The 25,421-nt window shown below is 37.7% G+C and overlaps 1 protein-coding gene across 3 annotated transcripts in view; it reads right to left on the minus strand.

Annotated features, from left to right (window-relative positions):
- Positions 1 to 25,421, minus strand: part of Cad87A (cadherin 87A) — a 672,761-nt gene that overhangs the window by 244,135 nt on the left and 403,205 nt on the right. For all 3 annotated transcript variants that reach the window (XM_089252829.1, XM_089252827.1, XM_089252828.1), the window contains 2 exons: positions 17,570 to 17,756; positions 9,794 to 10,008 (listed from right to left, as the gene is read on the minus strand). In XM_089252829.1, coding sequence (XP_089108955.1) covers positions 9,794 to 10,008; positions 17,570 to 17,756 — 402 coding nt within the window. The remainder of the gene's footprint in view (positions 1 to 9,793; positions 10,009 to 17,569; positions 17,757 to 25,421) is intronic.

The raw sequence follows: 25,421 nt of genomic DNA on the forward strand, positions 1-25,421 counted from the left end.
CAGTCCTCACAGCCTTAAGAGAATCCAGTCTAGATTGATTTTGTATAGCCATTCATGACCAAAAATCGTGTCTCAATTTTCCCTCACCATTTTCCCCATTGTATGTCCGGAATACTAAATTCGTAGGTTGAACTTTCATCTTCGAGATTTTTCTGAATCTCTGTAAGCTCATTACTGATACTGTTCCACCGGTATCAACTTCAATATTCACTGGTTTATAGTCTATGTTGACAGTAACAGTAACCATCATCGGAGGCTTTTTCAGCTCTTCACTCAATACTGTCTCTAACCCAAACATGAAAACATTATTTTCGTTTCCTTCAACTGAAATCTGTTTCTGCTTGTTAGGTGTCGATTGAGTATTCTTTGCCACGTAGCAGGATTTTTCTATATGACCGATTTTTTTACAGAAGCGACATTTGCTAGCAATTAATCTGCAGGAGTCTTTATCGTGATTTGTCCCTATGCATCATATACACAGCAGATATTTGACAGCTGCGGCAGAATAATTTCTGTTTTGCGTGGGGAGTTTCGTTTTCCTCTTCCCCGCTTCCACTATCTTCAGTTCTGCTGGCTTTCCGATAATCTCATTCGCCCCCTGAACAGCCTTCTCCATCGCCAGCACGATCTTTATTGTTTTGTCTAGCTCGATGTTGTCTTCCTCAAATAAATGATCGAGGATCGCTCTATCTCGGAGCTCTCCTGCTGTTACTCGTGTGTGTGGTGAACTTGTCTTCTAATTCTTTATTTTGATCTCCTCCATCTGGTACCGTTTGGGGGGGCAGAAGGCTAGCAGGGATTTCTCGACAACGTTGAGTCAAAAACCCTGATGGAGTTGATATTGGCCCTAAATCCAGTCCTCGATTGGTGCGGGTAATTTCGACGAAGTCCGGTGGGCCCTGCTCAGTCAAAGCCACTTATCTTCACCTCCACGTCGGGGCCCCCTGGGATCTTGTATGCTAAAGCAACAAGACTCGAACGAAGAAAGTGGTAGCTTCTCCCTTGTGCGATCAGAAGAACTGGAGGAACTCTGTGGGGGATGGAATGGGGTCTCAGAGGATGTCTGCAGTAGAGGGTACAGGTGAAAAACTGGGTTTAGCGTTTCCTGGGCCGCCAGGTAGTACAAGGGCCCGAACCCTGTCTAGCCAACGGGGAGGCTGCCCTATCAACTGGTGTATAATCCCGCTCGTCCTGTATTTCCAGGTGGCACCTGGGTGGGGTAATGCTCGACGATGCGAGGGGGCTCTCCCGAGGCCACTACTGCATGAAGGAATCTGGGGTCAGCTCTAGGAAATCTCCCTCTGAGGAAACCCAGGGATACTGGTCGCACAATCTCTCTACAAACTGACCATGAATTTGGAAAATAAGGAAAAAAGAGAAAAAACGCTGGATGCCAATCCCCAAAGCATCTAACCCCTGCACCAGGAGGAGAGGTGGAAGCGAGAGTGAAAACGAGAGCCGAAGCACGTGTGGAAACACCCGTGGAAGCACAAGCGGAAGCCAGGAACCCTGCTGTAGAGGGAAATCAACTTCTCTCGGCCAACGAGAAGAAGAAAACCAAAAAGAAACGCCAAAGAGAAAGGCGTAACCTGGAGAAAGCTCTGGCAAATGTGACCTTGGCAGAGGATGATGCAAGGAATGAGAAGGCCATCACGCCTGGACCCTCAGGAATTGCATCGGGCACTGCCGAGGCCTCACAGACAAAAGGGGGCCATTCCTCGCAAGCTTGGAAGAGTCCCTGGCGACACGCCCGAATCAAATTTCAAGAAGCCTTGCAAGGACTCTTCCTACAGCAAGGCTACCAAGAAAGGCATCACCCTCAGGGTCCAGGCTAAGGATCCAGAAAGGAAACTGACTCCAGCTGATGTGTCTCACATTACCAACTCGGTGGAGGACCAGATGCTGGAGGACACTGGGGGTATTTACCCTCACGTTGATCGAACCATCTTTGGGGAGGAAGGTCTTCGCATTATATGCAGAGACCAGACCACCCTGGGGTGGTTGAAAACAGTAATCAACGGTTTACCACCTCCACCAAACGTTGATGGTCATACCGGGTACCTTGCCCTAGGACCTGGTGATAGACCACCAATGAAAAAATTCTTTGTCTGGATTCCTGGAGATAGGGATCCTAACAAATCCCTTAAACTGCTCAGTAAATGCAATGAAGATCTGGTGTCTGGCCAACTTCACCTGCGAGCTGTCATCCCGGGAAATGGGGGTAATACCCTGGTGATCGGGTGGAGCAAGCGATGGTGGAGTGGCTTTCCACTAGATCTTTCACTGTGCATTGTGGCTTGAGTGCTGTCACATTCAGGGAGCCATCTTGACAGCACAGGCCAACAATTTCTATTCAACAGCCTGAGAAGCCAACACCTCCCCAGGCAGAAGAACGGTCAGCACCCGCTGATGAAACTGGGTCTACAACCAGACCCTTAGATGCAAATAAGGACAATGACCCAGAGATGGAAGTGGCGTTGGACCTGGAGTATAACACCGGGTCCGACTCTGATCTATCCTAGGACATCTCTGCAATCTCCTTGGTTAAACCTATACACCGAGTGGTATTATTTTACCCACTGGTAAGTAATTTTTGTAACATACCTTGCCAATGTTATTTAGGCAGATAAATTTACAACATAGCAAGGCTGCATCCTACAACCTTGCAGCTTCCTTTCGCAACCATAATCATTTTGTAGCTCTGATTCAAGAACCATGGGTCAGAAACGGGATGATTATGGGCCGTCTACCCAACTCCCAACTCTTCGTTAAGAAAGGAACAGGGTTTCATCCAAGAGCATGTGTATACCTTGCCAAAAGTATCCATGCCTGGGCACTGCCACAATTCACATCAGAAGACGTTGTTGCAGTTCTGATAAAGGGCAAGGGACTAAACAAGAATCGCCTTATTATGATCTGCTCAGTCTATATGGCCTATGATCTCAAAATTCCGCAAATGTTCTGTGAACTGGTGGAATACTGCGAACATCACAATATAAGTATGATATTTGGATGTGATGCCAATGCTCACCACACAGCGTGGGGCAGCTCAGACATAAATCAAAGAGGAGAAACATTACTGGAGCTCCTCATGAAAACCAATCTGGTTTGGGCTAACCAGGGGCACACACCGACTTTCCGTACATGTAATCGGGAAGAAGTTATTGATCTGACCCTGGTCTCAATAGATATTGCAAACACGATCAAGAGATGGAGGGTCAGTGATGAACCCTCCTTATCTGATCATATGTTCATAAACTTCTACTACGAAGCAACATTTACTCCCACTTTTTTCGGAATTTTAAGAACACAAACTGGGATCTTTTTAAAAGAAACCTGGAAAGCCAGCTCAACACTCTCGCCAACCCCTGTGACGAGATCTTAACAGTAGATGACTTGGATCACCATGCTGCCATTCTGACAGAGGTGATCAGGAACTCAGCGAATCAGGCGTGTCCACTCAAGCCTGACAAATCTAAAGTCTACTCAAAAAATTGGTGGACTAAAGATCTTGAACTCCTCCGTAAAGAAACGAGGAAGGCACACAGGAAGGCTGTTAGGACTAAACTTGAATCAAATTGGACTTACTATAAGGAAGTTCAACGAAAGTTCAAGAAAGAAATCAGAAAAGTGAAAAATAGTTCTTGGAAGAAGTTCTGTACAGAGATGAATTCACTGTCAGAAACTGCCAAGGTTACCAAATTGATCAAAAACAATTCCTATGATAAAATTAATGTTATAGAACGACCAGATGGTAACTATACTGCCAGCCCAGTGGAGACGCTGGAATGTCTTCTGGACTATCACCTAGGTGGACCAACGGAACCAGGCTGTGGTATACAGGCTAGGCCCATCCTGGAACCAGTAGACACCTCAATAGCCAACATGATAGTTGAATATGACAAATGTACCGAAGCCTTGAGGGGATTTTTCTCCCTTCAAGTCACCAGGCACAGATGGAATATATCCTATCTTTTTACAAAAAGGATGGAAAGTTATAGGCATTGAGCTGATTCGCCTCTTCAAAGCCAGCCTCGTTTTGGGATGTATACCCAAAGTATGGAAGAGCTCCAGAGGTATCTTCCTACCAAAACCAGGAAAAGACACCTATTATAAATCATCATCCTTCAGAATGATTACATTATCTTCTTTCCAGTTAAAGTTACTGGAAAAACTGATACTCTGGCATCTTCAAGAGATTCCTCTCTTAATGGGTAAAATTAATGTGAACCAGCATGGTTTTAATACAGGGTTTTCCACTGACTCTGCTCTTCATCAACTGATTTGGAGAATTGAAAACACAATTATCAATGGACAATTTGCTGTTGGTATTTTTCTGGACATCGTTGGAGCCTTTGACAACGTTACTTTTGACTCTGTATGTAAGGCACTAATAGATTTTAACATTCCACCTATGTTAACTAGATGGATTGATCATATGCTCAGGAACCGAACAATCACTGCTCATGTTCTTGATGCCCAAGCTGAAAGAGCTATCAGAAGAGGATGTCCGCAAGAGGATCTAATGAAAGGACCAGGGTATACACAGGCATATGCAGACGACTTAGTCGTGCTCATTCAAGGGCATGATTTATCCACAATGAGGATTCTTGCTCAACAAATTTTAAACTCTGTCAGCAGATGGGGTGACAAACACCAACTAACATTTTCCACGGAAAAAACCAGAATTGTGATTTTCACATGGAACAGAAAATGGGAAATTGGAAACTTAACCCTCAAGGGACAAGAATTAACCATATGTGACAGAGTGAAATACCTTGGATGTCACTTGGATTCTAAGCTCTCCTGGAAATCCCATATTCATGAACAAGCTAAACGGGCCACTAATATACTTATGCTGTGCTGTGCAAAAGAATTATTGGTAAAGCCTGGGGTTTAAACCCTAAAACCACTCAGTGGATTTATACTGCTATTGCACGCCCAATGCTGAGTTATGGTTGTGTGGTATGGCACCAGGTGTTATCAAAGACCTCTTTTGAAACTGTCTTGCAAAAAGTGCAAAGACTAGCTTGCATTCTTATCACGGGAGCCTTACCCAGCTCTCCCTCCATCGCCCTTGAAACTACTCTTAAGATACCACCTCTGAGATGGTACCTACAAGGAGAAGCGTTTAAAACTATGTATAGGATGGAAAGAAATGGTACATGGTGCAATCGACCATATATGGGATACAAACCTTCTTTCAAGAATCATCTTGACAGCTGTCTACTGGGAAAAACGGAGATACCCTCTCTACTAATGCCAAAAGACTCCTGTTCCAAAACAAAAAATTTTACTAAATGCTTCACTATCCACATACTCAGGAGAAATGAAGTTGCTCACATAATTGATAGCATCTCAACAGGAGTTATTGAGTGTTACACCGATGGCTCTAGGATTACTGATACTGGGGCTGGAGCAATTTTCCGCATCTTTGGAGTGGATCACGACTACCATAAGATACATTTGTATCTAGGCAAAACGTCGATGGTCTTTCAAGCTGAAGTATTAGCAATAGCCATACTGGCTGAAAGTCTGATTACCAAAGGGTATCATGGAAAACAAATTGTTATCTTCTCTGACAGCCAAGCAGCACTATTGGCTCTTGACAACTTCCTCAAGTTTCAACTGTGTGTAAAATACTGCACTGACATGCTGAATAACTTGGCCGCATTGAGCAACAACATCAACCTTTACTGGGTTCCTGGTCACGTAAATTTCCAGGGAAATGAACTCGCAGACCAGATAGCCAAAGAGGCAGCGAACATGAAGCTATCTGGACCTGAACCTTTCTATCCTGTTTCGATGTCAACCATCAAAGGAGATGTCAAACAATGGATAGAAGACAAACACATGCGGCAATGGAACTTAAGGCAGGACTGCAGACAGGCCAAGCTGGCCTTGGGAACCCATCCGAATATTGCCAAAAAACTTATCTCATTGAACAGGAAACAAATTCGACAGGTTATACAGATCATCACTGGTCATGCTAACCTAGCGAAACACCTACACAACTGTAGTTATACAGATTCACCTATTTGTCCTGCGTGTGGAGAAGAAGACGAAACTCCACTCCACTATGTGGGACGATGTCCCGCCTTCTCTACCCCGAGAAGGAACTACTTCGGTGATCATCAGGTGACTAAGTGAAGTTGTGAATGCTCCCAGCATTTACAACTTGGTAAATTTTCTAAATTACACTAAACACCTAAATTCATGGTGAGTTTCAATTCTGCTTTAACTTGAACTTTCATGCATTACTATTTAATAACCTCATGTTGAGTTCTCAGCCATATCCCTGAGACCTTCTCTGCTCCTTTTCTAAAAGGGCACCGCAGACAGGAGCAGCCTCAAATTTTCTGACATGGCTTTACTGGTTGCGGTTCTCCTTAATGTCCCATACAGAGACCCAATATAATGTGGTAATAGATACCATAACTCTCGTCCCCGGAGCAGTCACCAAACTCTGGGTATTTCCACAGAATAATATTTTTCTTCATTCTTACATGACCCACAACTCATGTTGAACCACTTGGTGCTAGAGCAATGGGCAAAATTTGCCTAAGCTCTTCCCCTATGGGACGCCAAACGATGATGATGATGACTGGTACCGTTTGTTTCATGAGCAATCAGTTGCATTAATTGCTATTATTTAGCTGTTCGACTTCTCTTCTATATCCATATCATTGAACCCTTCTCCACCCACATGTTTCGCTAACGTGACAATGATCATAACGTGACTATAATCTCTTCAGTTGGCTCTGTAAAAATAGTTGTGTCCTGGAGAGCACATTGTGGCCAAAGGTTAATCCAACCCAAGTTGACTGTTTTTCTCTAAAGAGCTGCCATGGTTCTAGTGATAACAGTAATGGCATTAGCGATAGTGTAATTCTTCCATACCTTCAAGATATTTTCTGCATTTGCATCTTCTTCTATTGCATGTACAATCATCTTCATTGAGTGATAGTATAGTGAGCCTTGAATGCTCGCATTACCCCCCTGATCAAGGGGGCTGAATGATAGATGTTGTAGCATTAGGAGACATAACAGACTTCCGCACATCAGCTTTGAACTCATTGACATCTGGATGTCCGAGTTTTATTCAGTATCAAAAGAACTTGGCATGTCTTCTTTAAAGGTACTTCCTGACTTTTGGAACGAAACATCGTTTAAACCATTCCAGGGAAAGTGTTTCCATAGTCCACGCTTTTCAATTGTTCATCCAAAATACTGTGCTGGAGCTTTGACTTATCTTTTCCCTTCAATGCTCATGGATTTGTAGATTTGAAAATGACGGTGGGCTTTACCGTGTACCCATATGCACATTTGCACAAACAACATAGTAATTTAACCTCAACTTGCGTTAAAACCAGAGGCTCGTTTTTCTTCTTGGGTGATAAATGTTCTGCGTAATTTTCTTCCAAAATAATGCAGTTTCGTCAGCGTTAAACAGCTGCTGAGGTGAATATCCCTTCTCTTCAATAATTTTTTGCAGAGTCTTTGGAAATTTTCTAGCTGCCTCCTGGTTGGCAGCAGCTTGTTTGCCAGTGATTTTTACATTGCTTAATCCAAATTGTTTCTTAAACCTATGAAATCAACTTTGACTTGCATAAAATTCTGATGAAATAGACGTTTCACTAGCTCTTCCCTTTATAGAAGAGTAAATTAATCTTTTCACCTTTTCCCATTATAATATTACAATCAATTGGATTACCTTCTTTGTAGCAGTTTTGTACCCACAAAAAAACCCAGTACTTTTGGTATGAGAAACACATGGATTCCGTAGGCGATGCAAAGTTTTCACTGCCACAGGTACGGCTAGAGCCCCAGCTGATAGAAGTTCAGATTTCTTTTTCTTGATATATCTCACCATAGATTCGTTGATTACGTAATGGTCAGACACCGCAGCAATTGACTTACTTTCCACAAGCATAGCCAATACATCTAATTTTTCTTGTAAAGTTTTCACTTTTTTTTTTGTCTTTTCAGAGCATTATCAGTAGCACTAGACAAATGAGCATCCTAAACATGCACAACTCAAATTTTGTACACAAAACATGTGAATGATGATTGCTGGAAAAAAATCCAATGAAGGAAAAAGAACCACAAATATGGGGAGAGGGCGACTGTATATCATTCCGCAGTAATATACCATTGAAAAGCACATTACAGACAGAATATTAATATTTTCCCACCACCACCCCTTACAAAATCAAATTGTGTATATGATCTTGCACACAATACCAGTTTCCTTGGAAATCTCACACAGAGATAATTGAATTCAAATCATTCTTCAACATATAAAGGTTAAATTTTCTCTACCCACAGGCAGGAAAAAAAAGCAAGAGGATAAAATGTTTTTTCAGAAGAGATAGAAAAGAAGTTAAGAGCTGGTATTGGCTTTGTTTTCAAGAATGGAAAGGAGGGTCCCTCCACTTTAGATCCCTTCACTCAGAGGGCAGAATTGTTCCTTGGCCAACATATATTGTAAAATCCTTCCCTTCAACAGATAAGACATTTCTCTCAGTAAAGGATCTGGAGGGAAATACTGATAAGGATTTTTTTTTCTCTCCCTGGGGATATGAAAAATAATCTTCCATGGAAAAAGTGAAGGTAAACCACTTGAATGTAGATTTATCCTCTTTGATTTTTTTTCTTTTCCCCTTCAGATTTCCCCTGAATTCCAAAAAATTTAGAATTTTCCAACTTTTGACAAATATTTAACATTTTCCCTGACCGTTTTCTGTGGTTCCCTGATTCTTCCTGACTTTCCAGGTCGATGGGAACACTGTCATGTTACTTGTGTATTTAAAAAGGTTTTTCATTTGTGTCAAATCAGAAATAATTATTTTTCTATAATAACCACAATTTCGTCATTCAAAACTAATGTAAAAAATATAATAGCTTTTTTGATCTTGTTGTGGGCTGTACAAAATCACCTCGCAGGCCAGCTGTTGGCCACCACTACCGTAAAGGATGCATACCAAGTGCATGTGTTTAAGTAGTGGTGGTATTTCTGGATTTTTCAGAATATTTCCCATTTACTCAGAACCATCTGGAGGGATGTCATTTCAACTTTTTCCGGGGGGGGGGGGCAAAGAACATGTACTCAATGTATGTATGTATATATATATACCATTTTTAGTGTATTTTCAAAAGCCAGGGTCAGGGTGGGGGCAACAGCCCCCCCCCCCGACCCCCCAAATGACAGGCCTGATTTAACACAAATTTTTGAACTCAATAAACTTTTCCAATGAAATAAATTTTTTCAAACTTAATCCTTAGGTTTCAGGAAATAAACGAAATACTGCAGAAGAAAATAATCATCAACAAAGATAAGGCAACAATATGTTCTACCTCTAGATGAGAGACAGGATCATATAAATGAAAATGAAAACATTTCAAACAAACAAATCCTTAATTTCAGATGAATATGAGAGAGAAAAAATAATCATAATTCACTGTATCAGAAATATATTTTAGAACCACTAAAGCATTTTCATGATCATTATTGTTGCGCAACGGTTATTTTCTGTACACGAGGGCTAATTAGACCGGGACCTACAATTTATTGCTGATTCCAAACAGTAGGCTTGTTTTTTATACTCGTTGAGAGGTTAACCCCTCGATGGGGGGACTCCTTGCGGTAGCAATTTTTTCCTGCGGTCTTGTCACAGTTTTTTTCCCCCATTTAGTATCAAATGCATTTTCACAAACCCGTTTTATGAATTATGAAATACTGGAAGGAATCTGTCGAAATTACAAAAAAAATAATAATATAATAATAATTTACTTCAAATATCTCTACACTAGCATTTGGTAGAGCAGGTTTCACAAATTTTGGTTTGTGTCTGTTTGTATCTACCACTCTAATATGCACAGTCGTTTCATCATATAAGTCAGTATGTGGATTGAAAGCATGAACTTTTAAATTAATTTCTTTCAGGCCATCTGGTAATTCTTTGACTGGAAAAATCACCCCAGTATGAGGGTTGATATTGAAAGTACCTAAAAATGTATGAAAAAAAAAAATATATATATATATACACAGTAGGACAAAAATACAAGAGAAATGAAGATAAAAAATGAAGAGGTGAAAAAATATCTTTTGAATGACATATCATTGAGTTCCTCTTTTAATGTAGCCCAACAAATAACATTTTGGACACAATATTACTCAAAAACTAAACATGAACACGAAAAATACAAATTCAATGGCGCTAGGTCTGCCCCATGCTCAAACAAGGGGCCCTGAGGTTGATCTTGCTTGGGGGACCACCTCGATTGATAAGCTACCAGAGAAAATGTTTTCCTGTTGTAAGGACAAAAGATGTAAAATCTGCCCATTAACTAAGAGAGCACAAATAAAAGAAGTGGAGCAACTCTTTTGCAAAAGCAGAAATATTGTATATACAGGGGTGGGAACTCTGTGCCGCACTGCGCCAAAATTAATATCTTCCACCATCCTGCTCCAATAGTGTATTTTCATATTTTTCTGCGCCAAATAGCGAATTTTACTTCAGTATGCCCAGAATTTCTGAAATGATGGCAAACAATTTTGTTCCTGCTTTGCAGCGAAATGATTCTTTCTGAAAAGAGCGTGTTTTATTCCACTGTACTTAAACTATCGCCTTATTTAAACTATCGGCCCCTAATTGGGCTTTCCATCGCGAAACTCCAACAATATCGTGATCGTGCAACTGAAGATGGTTTGCAATGTTCTTTCAGCTTTAAAGCACAAATGCGAGTCAGTTTTCGTTTCTCAAAAAAAAAGGCGCCACTGAAAGCAGCAGAAATTACTGTAGTTGATTGTCATTGCGTCGAATCCCGATGTTTCATGAAAAAAAAATTCATTCAGGGAGTAAAAAGAGCATGTATACCGAATTACAATTGCTAATTTAGAAACTTTGCCTATTAATTTTTAAATTAATAATAAACTTTGGAAATTTAACGCTCATTATATAGGCAATGTTGCTGAATAATGAGTGTTAAATCGCCAATGTCGCCAAATAATGAGTAAGATCGCCAATATCGCCAAATAATGAGTGCTGAATCACCAAACATGGTGCTGCTTCTTCCGAAATTTTCTCCCATTTTGCAACAATGTCTTTCTGAGTATAAAACAATTGAAAACTTGATATAGAAAATTTTTAGCCCATTGGAAGTGCTGCTGTTCCAGACAGCAAATAGTGCCCTCAGTAAGCAAAAATTATCTTAATTAGACTGGTGCGAAAAATTTTATGACAGCCGCTCTTTGAAACAAGGTGACAAAAGCCTGAAACACCAAAAACAAAAAACAAGCGGATGAAAAGATGTTTGATAACAAAAGACAGTGCAGTTGTTTTATTTTAGAAAGGGGTGAGGGTTAATGAAAATATTGTAAGTTAATTTCGCTGCTCCAATTTATAAATATCTGCTCTGAATCCTATATTTTGCTGCTCCAAAACTGCTCAGAATCCTGAATTTGCTGCTCCAAAACCACAGAATACTGAATTTTGCTGCTCCAAAATGGACTTTGTTAATGCCCACCCCATGATCACATGCTCAACCTGTAAAATGAAGTACATTGGACAAACAAGCAAGAGTCTCAACATTCGTATAAATCTACACAGATCTGATATCAAGAACTTTGGGTCACACTAAAAGAAAGACAGAGCGCTTCATTTTCAAAAACCCTCATTCGAAAACATTGACATTTCAATTCTTGGCACAGAAAAGAACCTGGAAAAAAGACTTTTACTTGAAAACCTACTCATATGCAAATACAAAACCCTTTATCCATATGGATTAAACAGTCTCTTTAATAGGGAAAACACCTTCAACAAAAAAAACACATGCACATTACAGCATCTTGAACTATATACACAATAGAAACTGCAAATACTACTGAGGCTGCAGGGGCAGCAAGAAAAACAAAAAAACCAAAGACAATCAATATTTTTTAAACATTATTCTCAAACACAATCATAAAAATATAAACATGGACCTACTTCACAACATAAAAACAGACATTTTTCAGCCAAAAACAAGCATATCATTCGGTTCATTAAAAATAAACTCGATAAATTCACATTCCACAATGACAATATCAAAGATATAATTCTTGATCTTTTCAAATACAAACTCAACAACACCTCTCAGTTTCAACAAGATACAAGCCAATAGAAAACTTAGTTATCACATTCAACAATAAACACTTCAACTCTATCGGCTTTAGGTCCATTCTCTGCAGAAACAGCCAGTTCTTCCCTCTTCACCAGGAATTTGATATACGTATCACTTGCAAATATGTAAAAACACTAAAAAGTACTATTTGCAACTATAATCACTACAGCCAGAATCTCAATCTCATCAATGAGGAAGACTGTCAATGCAATAGACAAGAATTAAAAGAATTTGTAAATAGCTTTCATGGACACATCATTACAGGCAACCTTGACATCATAAAAAATAGTAAACTCAAAGAAATCATGTCAAAAAGAGCTAAATTCAGACGTGAAAACAATTTTACTGTGAACACAATCATAGACCATCTGTTGAAAAAAATAAATATCTTATTCTATATAGGAAATATAGCTGGCCTATTGAAGGCTTCAGAGAATGGAAAATCAAGTTCTTAAAGGATGTAAAAGTCTCCTTTTTGAAATCTTCATGAATGCATCTCTGCGTTCAAGCATAAGAAACCTCAAGTCATTTTTATGCACTACAGTTGACAAAGCTAATAATAACTTTTGCATCATGTGTAAATTTTTCTTCAAAAAACTACTTTTCCAGGATTATCTCATAACAATATTATCTCATAAACAATAGCTCCAACATAATCAAAAAAATAATTCTTGCATTTCACAAAAAACTTGGAACTAAACATGGCTCTCTCACATTTCCATATCTTTTTGCCACAGTTAAATTCCATAAGCAACCAATAAAATTCAGATTTGTAACATGTGGGACAGGAAGCTATAACAATGCTGCAGGAAAAATGTTTTTTAAAGCGCTAAACAATATACTCTCACTCATCGAAGAACAACATTATCATTACAAAAATCATAAGGTTCTTGACTATATCAACAATAATATTTCTCACATTTGCACATATGATTTCACCAGCATACCACACAATAAACTCATTGACATATGTTTTTATCTCTTTCAAAAAAATACGAAGGTTCCCTTATATTTAATTTCACACACTGGAAAAACCTTGTTAATGTCTGCATTCTTGAAAACTTTCTTTACAATGGAATACATATCCAAAAGCAGATTAAAGGAATACCAATGGGGACCTGCTATTCGAGCGCTATTGCCAACCTTTTTCTATACTTCTATGAACAAAAATCCAAATTACAATACATTTCATTACATTGATGATCAAATCATTTTCAACAATTGCTGTTTTAACAGCATTTTCCCCAACATCTAGCCTGAAGAACTTTCTCTGAAGGAAACCACTAAAGACATAATAATGTTCCTAGATATAAAAATATACAAAAACAATAAATGGGAAAAAGGTGTTTATGAGAAAAGAAAAAGACTGATTTTTCTGTTGACAGTTTAAGCCACTGGCATTCAAACATCAACACCAAAATATTCAGAAACACTCATTTCGCAAATTTGTAGATTCGAACACATTTGTGATAAACAGGAAATCAATACAGCACTCCTCAATCTTTGCAAAACTGCATCTGGCAACAGTATTCCAACCGCCTTCTTCAATAACATTTCCAGAAAAGTCATCAACAAAACAGTCTCTCCATTCTGAGGTATGTCCAGTGATATATTGACTATTTCTTTGACTTTTCAATTTATTTTTGACATTTTTCATAATCCTTGTAAAATATTCACTGTAATTATTTTTTCCTGTAACTTTGTATATATTTTTTCTCATGCTTCTTTGAGCTTATATATAATCTGAAGCTCTGTATATATATTTTTCTAATATTGTATTCTTAACATTTTTTCATTGTCTTTTTTCGTCCATGTTTTTGAGAAGGCAAGCATCGGGGAACAAGGGTTGGTATTTTTAATGCATTTAGGCATAGCCACCCTTCAGAAATGCCTACACCTTTCGAACCATGCATGGGGTTCCCCTGATGAAGACCCACTGCATAGGTTCTATTTCTCTCATAAAATTCAATTTTTTCCTTTTTCTTAAATAATTCTTTTGTATATATATATATATATATAATCTAATAATATCACAGAGAAAAAACACACAGCATCCACTTTCTAAACATTTATTACATGCACAAAACATACAAGATGATCACACACAGCCATACAGACATAACAAAAAAGCATGGCCTTTCCTACCGACTTCTCCCGGCAAACTCACTTTTGCCAATACTATTTATTCCCCTGCGTGCCACAGCGCCATCTACCGATAACAAAATAGCTTTTGTGCACTGGACATTTCGAAAGTCAGATTGAATTCACAAATGGTCGTCCACACCTCACTTTTTGTTTGCATGGAAGAGTAACACTGTCTCTGGATTTGACGAATCTCCTCTGTCGGATGGACTATTCGACTACCACTCTGGGCAGTCAAATCTAGACGGACCTTCAGGCACCTCCGGATTCTCACTGGTCTATCTCTCGGGATAGACCTTCATGATGATGATGATAGCTGGATCTCTGGCTGGTTACTCTCTCGGATAGACCTCCATGATGATGATGATGATAGCTGGATCTCTCTGACTGGTTAATCTCTCAGGATTAGCCTCCATGATGATTGCTGGACCTCTATGATGATCAAAGCGACTTGGGGTTTGTCTCCCTGTAGAGTTTCGTTTTAATTTTTCATTATTTTGGGACAATAATTTCGCATCCTCCAGATTTATTTTGTAACGATTTTTGGCAGTACATAACTAGGAGGGGTTTGTGTGACTCTCGTCCATGAGTTCTCAAAGTTTGGGGATGGGGGGGAAAGAGTTTTGCTTAGCGACCGGTCTGCCTTTCTCCGCAGAAAGCGCACCCTCCGATTCGTTGCGTAAACTATGTCACCTTAACTTTCTTCTAATCAAAGCACAAGGGACTAACCAAAAGTAAAACATTTCTCTCTTCCTGCTACAGGGGTTTTCTCGGAACATGTAAGGTCAAGCATTATGATTTAATGACAACATATATTGAAAATGACAGATTTCCAGATAAATTGCATAAACATTCATCAAAATAAAAAAAAATATTTACATAATTGTGTGGGGAAAAAAATGAGCTTTCCAAAGATATGTAACAAGCTATACTTTCATTCATAATTAGTAGCATGGTGTTTTTTCGGGCCACAAGACAAAGAGAAATTTAAAAAAATTTAATTAACACAAATTTTCACATCACAACAATTAATTTACACACATACAACCGGATTCATGAAACGTCCAAATATATGATCATTTTCAAATCAACATTTCTGTTACCTATGACATTGAAAATGTTGCGACAAACCACAAAGAAAATTTGTTTTTTCAATTAATTTTGTGACAAATTAATTAATGTGAAATATAATCATCTCAAAATGACTACGTCCCTTCAAGATCAAATTCTGATGAAAAATATTATGTTTTTGACACGAAATTGCGGTGTTTTATGTAGCTTCGATTTCAATGAGATGGGAAGCGGGGTGTGTTTGGTTTTCAAAGGTATTTTATGTGCAACGAATAAGCGAAAGATAAAAAATAAAAAATTCTTCCTTCCACATGATTAGCAAAATATCTCCATGTATTTGAACTTTCTTATCAGTTATGGCGCTACCTCTTCTTCCTGAGATTCATCCAGGAGAGTCGTTTAGTACCCTACACAAAGAAGAACTCAAAATTTTTAAAAACTTGGCTTTTTCTCATCAAAAACTTATCCAAACTACATGCCATTTTACAAACTGGATCCAAATTTTCCTAGGACTATTTTTGTGAAGTCAAAAAAATTCAAAACTACAGGATCCTATCTCGATTTCCAATTTTCCACAAAAAACAAACGGTGTGAATAACAAAGTGTGTGTCCACTCTACACAAGTGATGCGTGGTTCAAATTTTGGACATTCATGGACATTGGACGGAATGAAAACACAAAAGGAAAGAATCTAGACCAGTGAATAACAAAGTGTGTGTGTCCACTCTACACAAGCGATGTGTGGTTCAAATTTTGGACATTCATGGATATTGGACGGAATGAAAACACAAAAGGAAAGAATCTAGACCAGTGTTTCTCAACTGCCAGGCTGCGGCCCAGTGCCAGGCCCTGATATCATTCATACCAGGCTGCAAGTGATTAGTCGTTTTATTTTTCGTTGGGAGTGTGTTTGACTGGGACTTCGACTAACAAAAATGAATGAAACCAGACCGCAGGCTTGAAAAGGTTGAGTATCAATGATCTAGACAACCACAAGATTCATTTTGACCTACCATAATCAGATAAAAACAGAAGCCCAATAATTACTCACAAGACAAACAACACAATCATATCTAAATTTGACTAATTACACTTGCTAGACATGACTATTCTGGGTTAAAATTGTCTGACTTGACAAAGGGGAAATTGTCAAAGGGGGGAAAGTGTCCCATGACTTTTCCCACAGTGACATCCCCATACCTTTAGCGGTGTCACAAGCTTGAATCTCCTTTATTTCGTTACTGGAAATACTTCTTACAATGGCAGATCTTTCTTTTCGATCAGCTAAGGGGTCTACATTGACATCTGTTGTGCATACGTCATACAAGTCTGTGTCTTCCAAGTGAAACCATGGAGTAAATTTCTCCTCGGCGTAATTCACTCATCCTTGAAGATTTCTGAAATTACTCGGGACTATATTAGGCAGTGTATCTGCAATACCATACTCTGTAGTGCGCCGTTATGTTCATCGCTGTGAGAAAATGACCTCTGTGTTTACAACAATGGTGTTCCTTTAGTTTTCTCTGTTATAAAACCTAACTAAGCCAATGCTTGATCTCAGCAGTTTTCACTAAAGATCAGTACTAACAACCAAATGGCGGTTTCACGCTTGGGTAACCCATAACCTGCTAAAAATTAGAGTTGTTAGCTACAGTCGGAGACAGCCTAAATACCTTTAATTATATTTTAGTACATGAAGATATATTTAAGAAACATACATAGTCCAAGAAAATAAACAACAACACAGCCAACCAAACGTAAAACAATAGAGAGTTCCCAAGACAGTCGTTTATAACTGTGTCACGTGATAAATCATTTTAAAATTAGATTTCTTTCAACAATAGATACCACAGCTTGGTTGCAAAACAAGATAGATGCAAAATAAAATATACGGAGCTAAAATTTGGTCAAGACATGTGTCTATCTAACACCAATTATAAAAAATATAATAAATAAAACTCTTCCATAATGATGTAATTAATTAGCTGTTTGTCTCTCGGAAAATTTGTCAGAAGTGATCTGGTTTTGAAATCAGATGACTCACTTGTATGTTACGGTGATGCTAGCATTAATTTACCTATTATTCAGCTGGGACCATCTAACACTGGTGGAATAAAAGGTGTCTACTATATATTATCAAGTTATATACTGTAGTAATTAAAACACTATTTTTTTTCAAAGTTTAATCAACCTTTTTCATTTCCATGTATGATTCTGTAGGTAACTACAGCATTACTCCCTTCATCTTTGTCTTCTGCAGAAACTTGTATAATAGCTGAAGTTGGAGATAAAGGTATACCAGAAACAAATGCACCATCATAATCCTTCTGACTGAATGTTGGAGCATTATCATTGACATCTTCTAGAGCAACATAAACCTGGTAAAAGGAATAATAGAAATTAAAACTAGAGGAAATAAAAATACAACAGCCTCTCAATTTAACAGCAGCAATGCCATTCTTTGATAACCTTGTGAAACGACTTGAAATTGGTCAAAAAACAAGCAATGAATTTATTTAATTTTTGTCTCAATTCACTTTCTGCATTTACTTCAGATTACTTTACTGATAGACATGTTTTGCTCCCTATCTGACATAAATATCATAGGGATGTAATTCAAATAGTAAACATTAATAACCTTTTCTTTTACTATTTGAATAACGTCCTTTGTGTGCATGTCTTGTCTCTTTCATGCTTGAAAAGATTTCAATTAATATCTTCTTAGAGCAGTCCTCACTGAGTCAATAGCGCAGAGTCCATTGGTGATAGATCAGGGACGCGGAAACATACATCAGGGATGGAAAATGGAAATTCGATTTTTGTAGCAGGAAAAATTATTTTTGTAGCAGCATTTATCAGTTTTAAAATTTTGACAGTAAATAAAATACACAGTTTTATATACATATATGCAGTAGCGTATACAGAATTACTTTTTACTTTAAAAAACAGTGTTATCTCAGCTCAGAAGAAGGGGTGCCCCCCCCCCCAATGCACAAAATACATCGATTTTCTCTAGAAGAAATAATTTTTTTCTAATTTTAAATTATAAAATGTTTTTGACAGACTTCTTGATAATTATATTGCTACGAGCTATAGATGATGGATGCCATGATTCACTTTTTCTAGAGGTCCTGAAAAAAAAATTGCAATCATCTTCTATTGGCTACAGCAGTTGATACCGGTTTCAGTTTAGCTCAAAGACGTGCGATTGGAGGATAACTGGTGCAGGGTTCGCAAAGAACATTCCAGAGGGTCCCACCCTTCCAGACAGTGGTGCCACAAACCTGGTATTATGAAATAGAAACTTGTGGAATATTCTTTTTCTCGAAGTTTTGACCAGAGCTATAAATAATGAGGCAATCAAAAGAGGAGAGACTGGATGAAAAGTCGGTTGTGATTGAACTTTGCGAGAAAGTTGTTAGCTCCCTGATTAGGTTGTAAATACATGTAAATTACTGTTCTGTAAGTAAATCTGTGTTTTTGTCCATTGAACCGCTTCTTGTTTTGCAATCGCAAAGTCTTGTGGAAATTGTTCGGAACAATTTGGTGTCAGAAGTGGCACGATTAAGAACTTCCATGAAGATGAGAAGAATGGACATGGAAAAAATACGAGAACAGCTGAACCAATAGATGTCTGTGATGGGACAGATGAAATCAGGCATCGAAGAAAAGATCCAGTCAACGAGCTCAGTCATGAGAGAAGACGTCACCGCTGTCAACACATCCATTGCTGCTGTTACAGAGGATGTCACCACTAACTAACTAATTGGCCGTGTGATGGCTCGGTCCATATCCTATGGGACTTCTAACCGAAAAGCCATCCCCGGGAAACATTTTCAGTATGGTTAATATGCAAAATGAAAAATACATATGCTCATCCTATACACATTCCACAATTTCCAAACATTCCAGAAACATTCATACATACAAGCACAGTAAAATAGCAAGCAAATAAAATTGTACATATGTGTATCTCATACACATTCCAAAAATTCTAAACATTTCAGAGATAATAATTATACATACATGCAAAATAAAATAGTACACATACGTGCATCCCATTACCATTCTACAATTTCCAAACATTTCAGAGACAGAAATACAAACAAAAATACAAACTCTATCACGGAACAAGTGATTGCGGTCAATGAGAAGCTTTTAAAGAGAATACAAGACCTGGAAAAGAAAATTCAGGAGCCTAACGTTCTCCGCGGAAGTTCACCATGTCACGTGTGTCTACAGCCTGCGGTAGACTCACAACCAGCAACCAATGAAAGAGCAGCATTTTATGATGTCAGTAAATAAGGAGTGGAGAAGGTTTTTTCCACTCATCTTCACTAGAGCTTGCTCACAGGATATGGTCTTGGTTATTTGGCACGATTGTTGATTGACGCCAATATATTTGGCGACGTTTAATGATAAATATGCTTAATTTTACAGGAGTTTTATAACCACAATTAGTACAGTGGTTAGAGCATAAGGCTGGTATTACGCTATAAAAGTTTGATAAAATTTCTTTTATAAAACTTGGTAAAGATCTTTTAAAAATTTTGCATTCAATTTTTTTTTATAAAACTTATTTTATAAAGGAAATGGACCACACATTACACTATATAAAAGGTTAATATAAAATAGTTTTTGCTAAAGTTTTCGTCAGTTTGTCAGTCTTAGTCTTGTGCTGGTAATAGTTATGGATGAAGAATTTTTTTTACCATTCGCTATAGGAAATTTAGCACTTGCAACCTCTGTAAGGGCTTCAGTTTTAAAAAACATGAAACTTATGTGGATGATGTGGATGCAGGAACATCTGAAGTGTTTCTAAACTGTGGGTGCTCGTCTTTAGTTTTATATTGGAAATTTTAATTTCCGAATCAATTCTGGGGTGCTTGGATCCGTGCCACAAATTACTATGGGTGCTTGAGCACCCACAGCACCCCCGGCTCCGACGCCGCTGTGTTGGTTGTATTGGATGGAGTAATTTGTGAAAGAAGCTAATTATTTTGATGCATCACATCTAGCTGGGAACGCAACTTAATGGATAATGAATACATCAGTTTATGGATAAGTTGAGGAATACAACGCCCAGAGTGAAAGTTTAGCAACTAAATTGTCAGTGTTTCATCATATTACTTATTGCGGCTTATATGTCAATCGCAAAGACTCAGGTTTTATCAAGGTGAGGTGTAAGTCCAAAAAACGCTTGTAAACTTTTTCATTTCAGATTTTTACCAAGTTAAAGTCTATTTTAAGTGAATCATGAACTTATTTCATCATGATGGCTCGCTGCTCACGCTGACGTGCGAGAGTGTCGATTGCACTTCCCCACTGATTCGCCTCTCCATTCATTGAGCACATCATGACCCATGGCCTTGAATACAAGTGCACCTAAACCTGGATACGTGGCAGCATTTAGGAAAACTAATACGTTCATTATCGTTTTTTTATTCTTCAAAACAGGTTTTTACAGTTGAGAATAAATAAATAAATAATTAATATTAATTACTATATTTATTAAGTAATTAATAAGCGTCAAGAACTAATAAGTTTGCGATGGTTTATTGACTGAATAAAAACAGGCTTTCCCTTGGTAATGAGTCCGAAATAAAAATGTTTGCATCATTTTTCGAACTTTTACCATTTTACCTTGTCTCAGAGCATAGGCGTCGGAAGTGCTTCAGATCTGTGGGTGCCCAAAGTGAAATTTAAGCAGGAAATTGTGATTTCTAATTCAATTCTGTGGGTGCTCAAACCCATTTTACAAAATTCTGTGGGTGCTTGAGCACCCCTGGCTCTGACGCCACTGTCTCCGAGCTTTTACATTGAACCGTGGCATATACATCGGAGTGGATGTAGCAACTGAACATTATATTGGCTCTCCGGATAGAAAGTTTGCCACCCCATGATATAATGTATTAATTTAATCTCCACCACCTCAGATGATAATTAAATAAATGTATCATTAATGTGAACCATCAAATCCAGTGATGTGTTATGACAGGATTTTTCAGTGTGCTCCGTGGCTTCTAGGGGCGTCCCGGCAAAATGAAGATATTGATTTTGTGCCTCTTTTTCCCTTTGAATTGGTACTTTTATAATTGAAAACACCACTTAACTATTCTGGGGAGCAGCAGGAAAACCATGAACTGGGCAAGTGAGCTGCGGGTGACATAAAACTCATTTTCCTATAAGGCCTTATTGTGCCTTTACGGAGCCGGGGCAGACTTCTATTTTGGGTAAGCAGGGGTCTGCCCAGACCTTTTTGCAGGGTCCTGTTTTTGTGAAAATTTTCATTTTTGTGAAATGTGTCATTAATTTTGCGAGAAATGAGTATGTGGGAAGTGAAATAATCTAGTTGATCTATAACAAAAGAAATGAAATTTAAAATTTTTATGGATTCATTATTTTTTTCATCGCATTATTTTTCGCATCCGGAATTTTGTGAAGGGTCTGGAAAGGAGACCCAAATTTTGGATGAACAGACCCCTGGTAAGTGTAAACTTTTGTGGGCCACATTTGACTCGGAGCCCTGGGACAGTGCCCTGGTTGTCCCAGCCTAGTTACGTTCTTGATTTTCTATCATATTTATTGTTGAAAACACAAGTTTTTTTTAAATCCAAGAAATACACACGGAATTCTTTTTTTTTCTCTCCCCAGAGAAGGTAGTGGCAAGTGAGGGGAGAAGGTGATGTAGAAAGAACAGGTTTTTAAAGAGTTAATACGTCACAGCACAGGATAGGAAGTGCGTCAACATAACTCTTTTATCAAACATTGATGATGAGGCAATATTTGATAAAAGATTTCCCACCTGATATTGGTTCACTGTCAACTATCTCAGATGATAATGAAATAAATGTATCCTCAATATGAACCAACAAATCCAGTGATGTGTCAGTCGAGCCGGGATATAGAGAAGTGACACGTGAAAAAAATTCGACAGATCCAATATTCGTGAAAACCGATACAACGTAAATATTCAAGTTTAATGAGGAAAACTCACTCCTCAACCTATTTGCGATGATGGAAGAGGTAGTCCTCGAACAGACTTAAAAATTTAAGAAAATTAAAATTATTTATGTATGTCACAAACATTAAAGATGTTTACGTAGCTTTTGAATAAAATATTAATACAAGATAAACCTATTATATTATACCGTACACAAGACATACGGTATACCAAGATATACCGTATATCTTGTATTAACAAGTGGAGAGCGACATTCATGTCATATATATAGCCATCTGGTGGCTTGTCATCTATGAGTTATTAGCTGATCGGTTCACCGTCCATTGCACGGTTCCGTTCGGCACATATACGCTCTAGCCAGGGTTGGCAGTTTTTTGACACATGGCAGTTTTTGACGGTTTAAACAGCAGTTTTAACTGTCACGTCAGAAACCCTCTGTCAAAAACCTTTCTCAAAAACTGTCAAAAACCTCAAATATTGCTTTTCGATATAAAAATTCCCAATGAAAATGCACACGTTAATTGCATGTAATGTTTAAAGTGACTATGTTATACAAAGAATAAATATTTAATAAGATTCTAAAATAATTTTCTACTCCCGACAGAATTATTTTGGACAATATATGTTTTTTTTTTCTTATAAAATTTGAATAAAGCATAACATGAACATTGAAGGGAAAACTGTGGAACGATTTGACAATCTTTGATTAAAGATGATTCTTGACCTTCCAAAATTTCTTCAACTGCTTATATATATGCATTGATATAAACTATCTGCTATACTATTTTTACAACAGATAAGTGTTTAAAAAAGTTTATTACATCATGTATGTAATGTTGATTTCTGTTATTATTAAATTATCTAGATAACCACTGATACTTAAAACAATACTCTTATTGCACATAACATTGAAATATATCTAGCGATCAAAATACTAAATTGTAGGACTAAAATGTCATTTAATTTGGCAATGCTAGCTTGTATATGTAAAACTTGATTTATTCTTACTTTTGCGCTATGATATGGTACATTTACTAGTATTTATAATGCAATGGTTTTCCAATTGAAGCTGTATTCAAACATGCAAAACAAATGCTTTGGGTATCAAGTCTTGTCAGCTCTGCGTTGGTTGAAAATACTCTTTAAAGCTGTGTGAATTTATACACCCTGATCTAAGAAATTTTTAGGAGAAAATAAATGAGTTTAGTTAGTGCATTAACAGATGCTGCATTAGAAATTTTATATGGAATAAAATTTTGGGCAGATCCGAAAATTTAAAGTATCAAAATACATATTTTTCCTCAGTAGTTATAATTCTGAATATAAAACCCTTTAATCTAAATAAAAGTGAGTATTTTGTTATTTAACATATCTATCAAGTTAACAAAAACTATTTGACATCATTGGCAGTAAGATTTTGATAGTTTTAATACCGAGTTAGTTTCTGGGGTCAAAAACCTAACCCTGATGCCCTATCATACATATTTTGAATAAGCAGCTCTAATCCACTTAGCAAATTGAACACAGGTAATCAGTAGCTTAGATAAATAAACCATAAAATTATATTTTATATGTTCTAGACTCTTATGTTGAAGAATTCAAAATTGCAAATTATAATTAATATTTTGTTTTAATTATTGTAATAAAATAATGTTTGAAAACAAAACATTGTAATATGCCAAAAAGTAAGTTTTTCATCATGTTGTACACCTATTATGTTCAAAACATTATCAAAAAGGCATTCATTTAGGTTTTTGACAGTTTTCAACAGTTTTTGACGGTTTAAACCAGTTTTTGACAGTTTAAACCAGTTTTTGACGCTTGTCATTGACATCAAAAACCCAACCCTGGCTCTAGCGAAGGAAAATCTCTATCTCCTCTGTAGCGTAGTGGTCAGAGCACTCGTCCGGCAATCGAGGGACCTAGGTTCAACTCCTGGTAGTGGCAGAGATGAGTTTTTCCTTCCTTAAAAAAAATTAACATCTCAAATAATAAATACCTTCACAACATCCAGTCTCCTTATATCTTGTATTAACAAGTGGAGAGCGACATTCATGTCACAAAATATTAATACCCATGCTCTGCAAGTCAGTGTTTCTCAAAGTGTGAGTCGCAGCTTCTAGGGGTGACCAGCCTTTATCAGAAGCGATCTGTCTATATTGATGTGCAACTGTTCAGTGATTTGAAGTAGTACTTCAAGTATTAAAGGAGCTGTGGATAAACCGTTGACTGAGACAAAGGAATCATGGCTGTAAGTAGTCCATTGAATTGTTATTTATATTTCAATGGTTCTAATGTTTACTAAGACTTTCTTTCAAACCCAGCAAAACTCTGGTCTATCGTCTTGGGCAAGTTACTACCGAATCAGTTGTGCCGGAAACGTGGGTGTGTACCTAACAATCTGAATGTGTATCTAGTGTTGTGTCTGATTTTCCCGTGCTCCCGTATTTTAAATTGTGAGTGAAGCGTAATGATTGAATATTTGTACTGTTATAGGGCTGTTGTTCTCAGTGGTGCGACTTTTTAACGGGAGATCATCTTGCATTCAGGGCTCGAAGTTGAAAATCGACCAACACTGCGGAGCATTGGCTTACAAAGACTGAGAGAAACTGACACAAATCTGTAGTTACGTCAATCCTTCTTCGAGTGATTATATGGGAATGAACAGAATCAGAGCGTTATCTAAAGCTAGAGATCACCATCTAGCTATCACGTTGTCAGAACACACCTGAAGCCGATTCTCACAATAGTACAGTAGTACTTTAGAGATTCAGGCTTTTTTCTTAAAATACAACTTTTGATTTTATGGAACTTTGTAAGGTTCAAGAGAAAAGAGTGGAAAGAAGGCCTGGGAGAAAACAGGAGTTGAAAAGGGAACGATTTAAGACATTAGAAAAGAGAGACAGAGAGAGAGTAGTGTGAAAGTTTGTACCGGAGAGACAGGATGGTTTCGTTGGAGGTGTTGGATAATAAATGAAATAAAGTTGTTTTCTTCTTTTGGGAGTCTAGAACCCAGTTATTTTGTCCTGAAATCATAGTAGAGTTACAGCAGAAGACCTACTACCGATAAGAAGTCGGG

Source organism: Pholcus phalangioides, unplaced genomic scaffold (genome assembly GCF_987345545.1).
Source record: "Pholcus phalangioides strain wild (caught in Gottingen) unplaced genomic scaffold, Ppha-v1.0 ptg000031l_1, whole genome shotgun sequence".
Lineage (NCBI taxonomy): Eukaryota > Metazoa > Arthropoda > Arachnida > Araneae > Pholcidae > Pholcus > Pholcus phalangioides.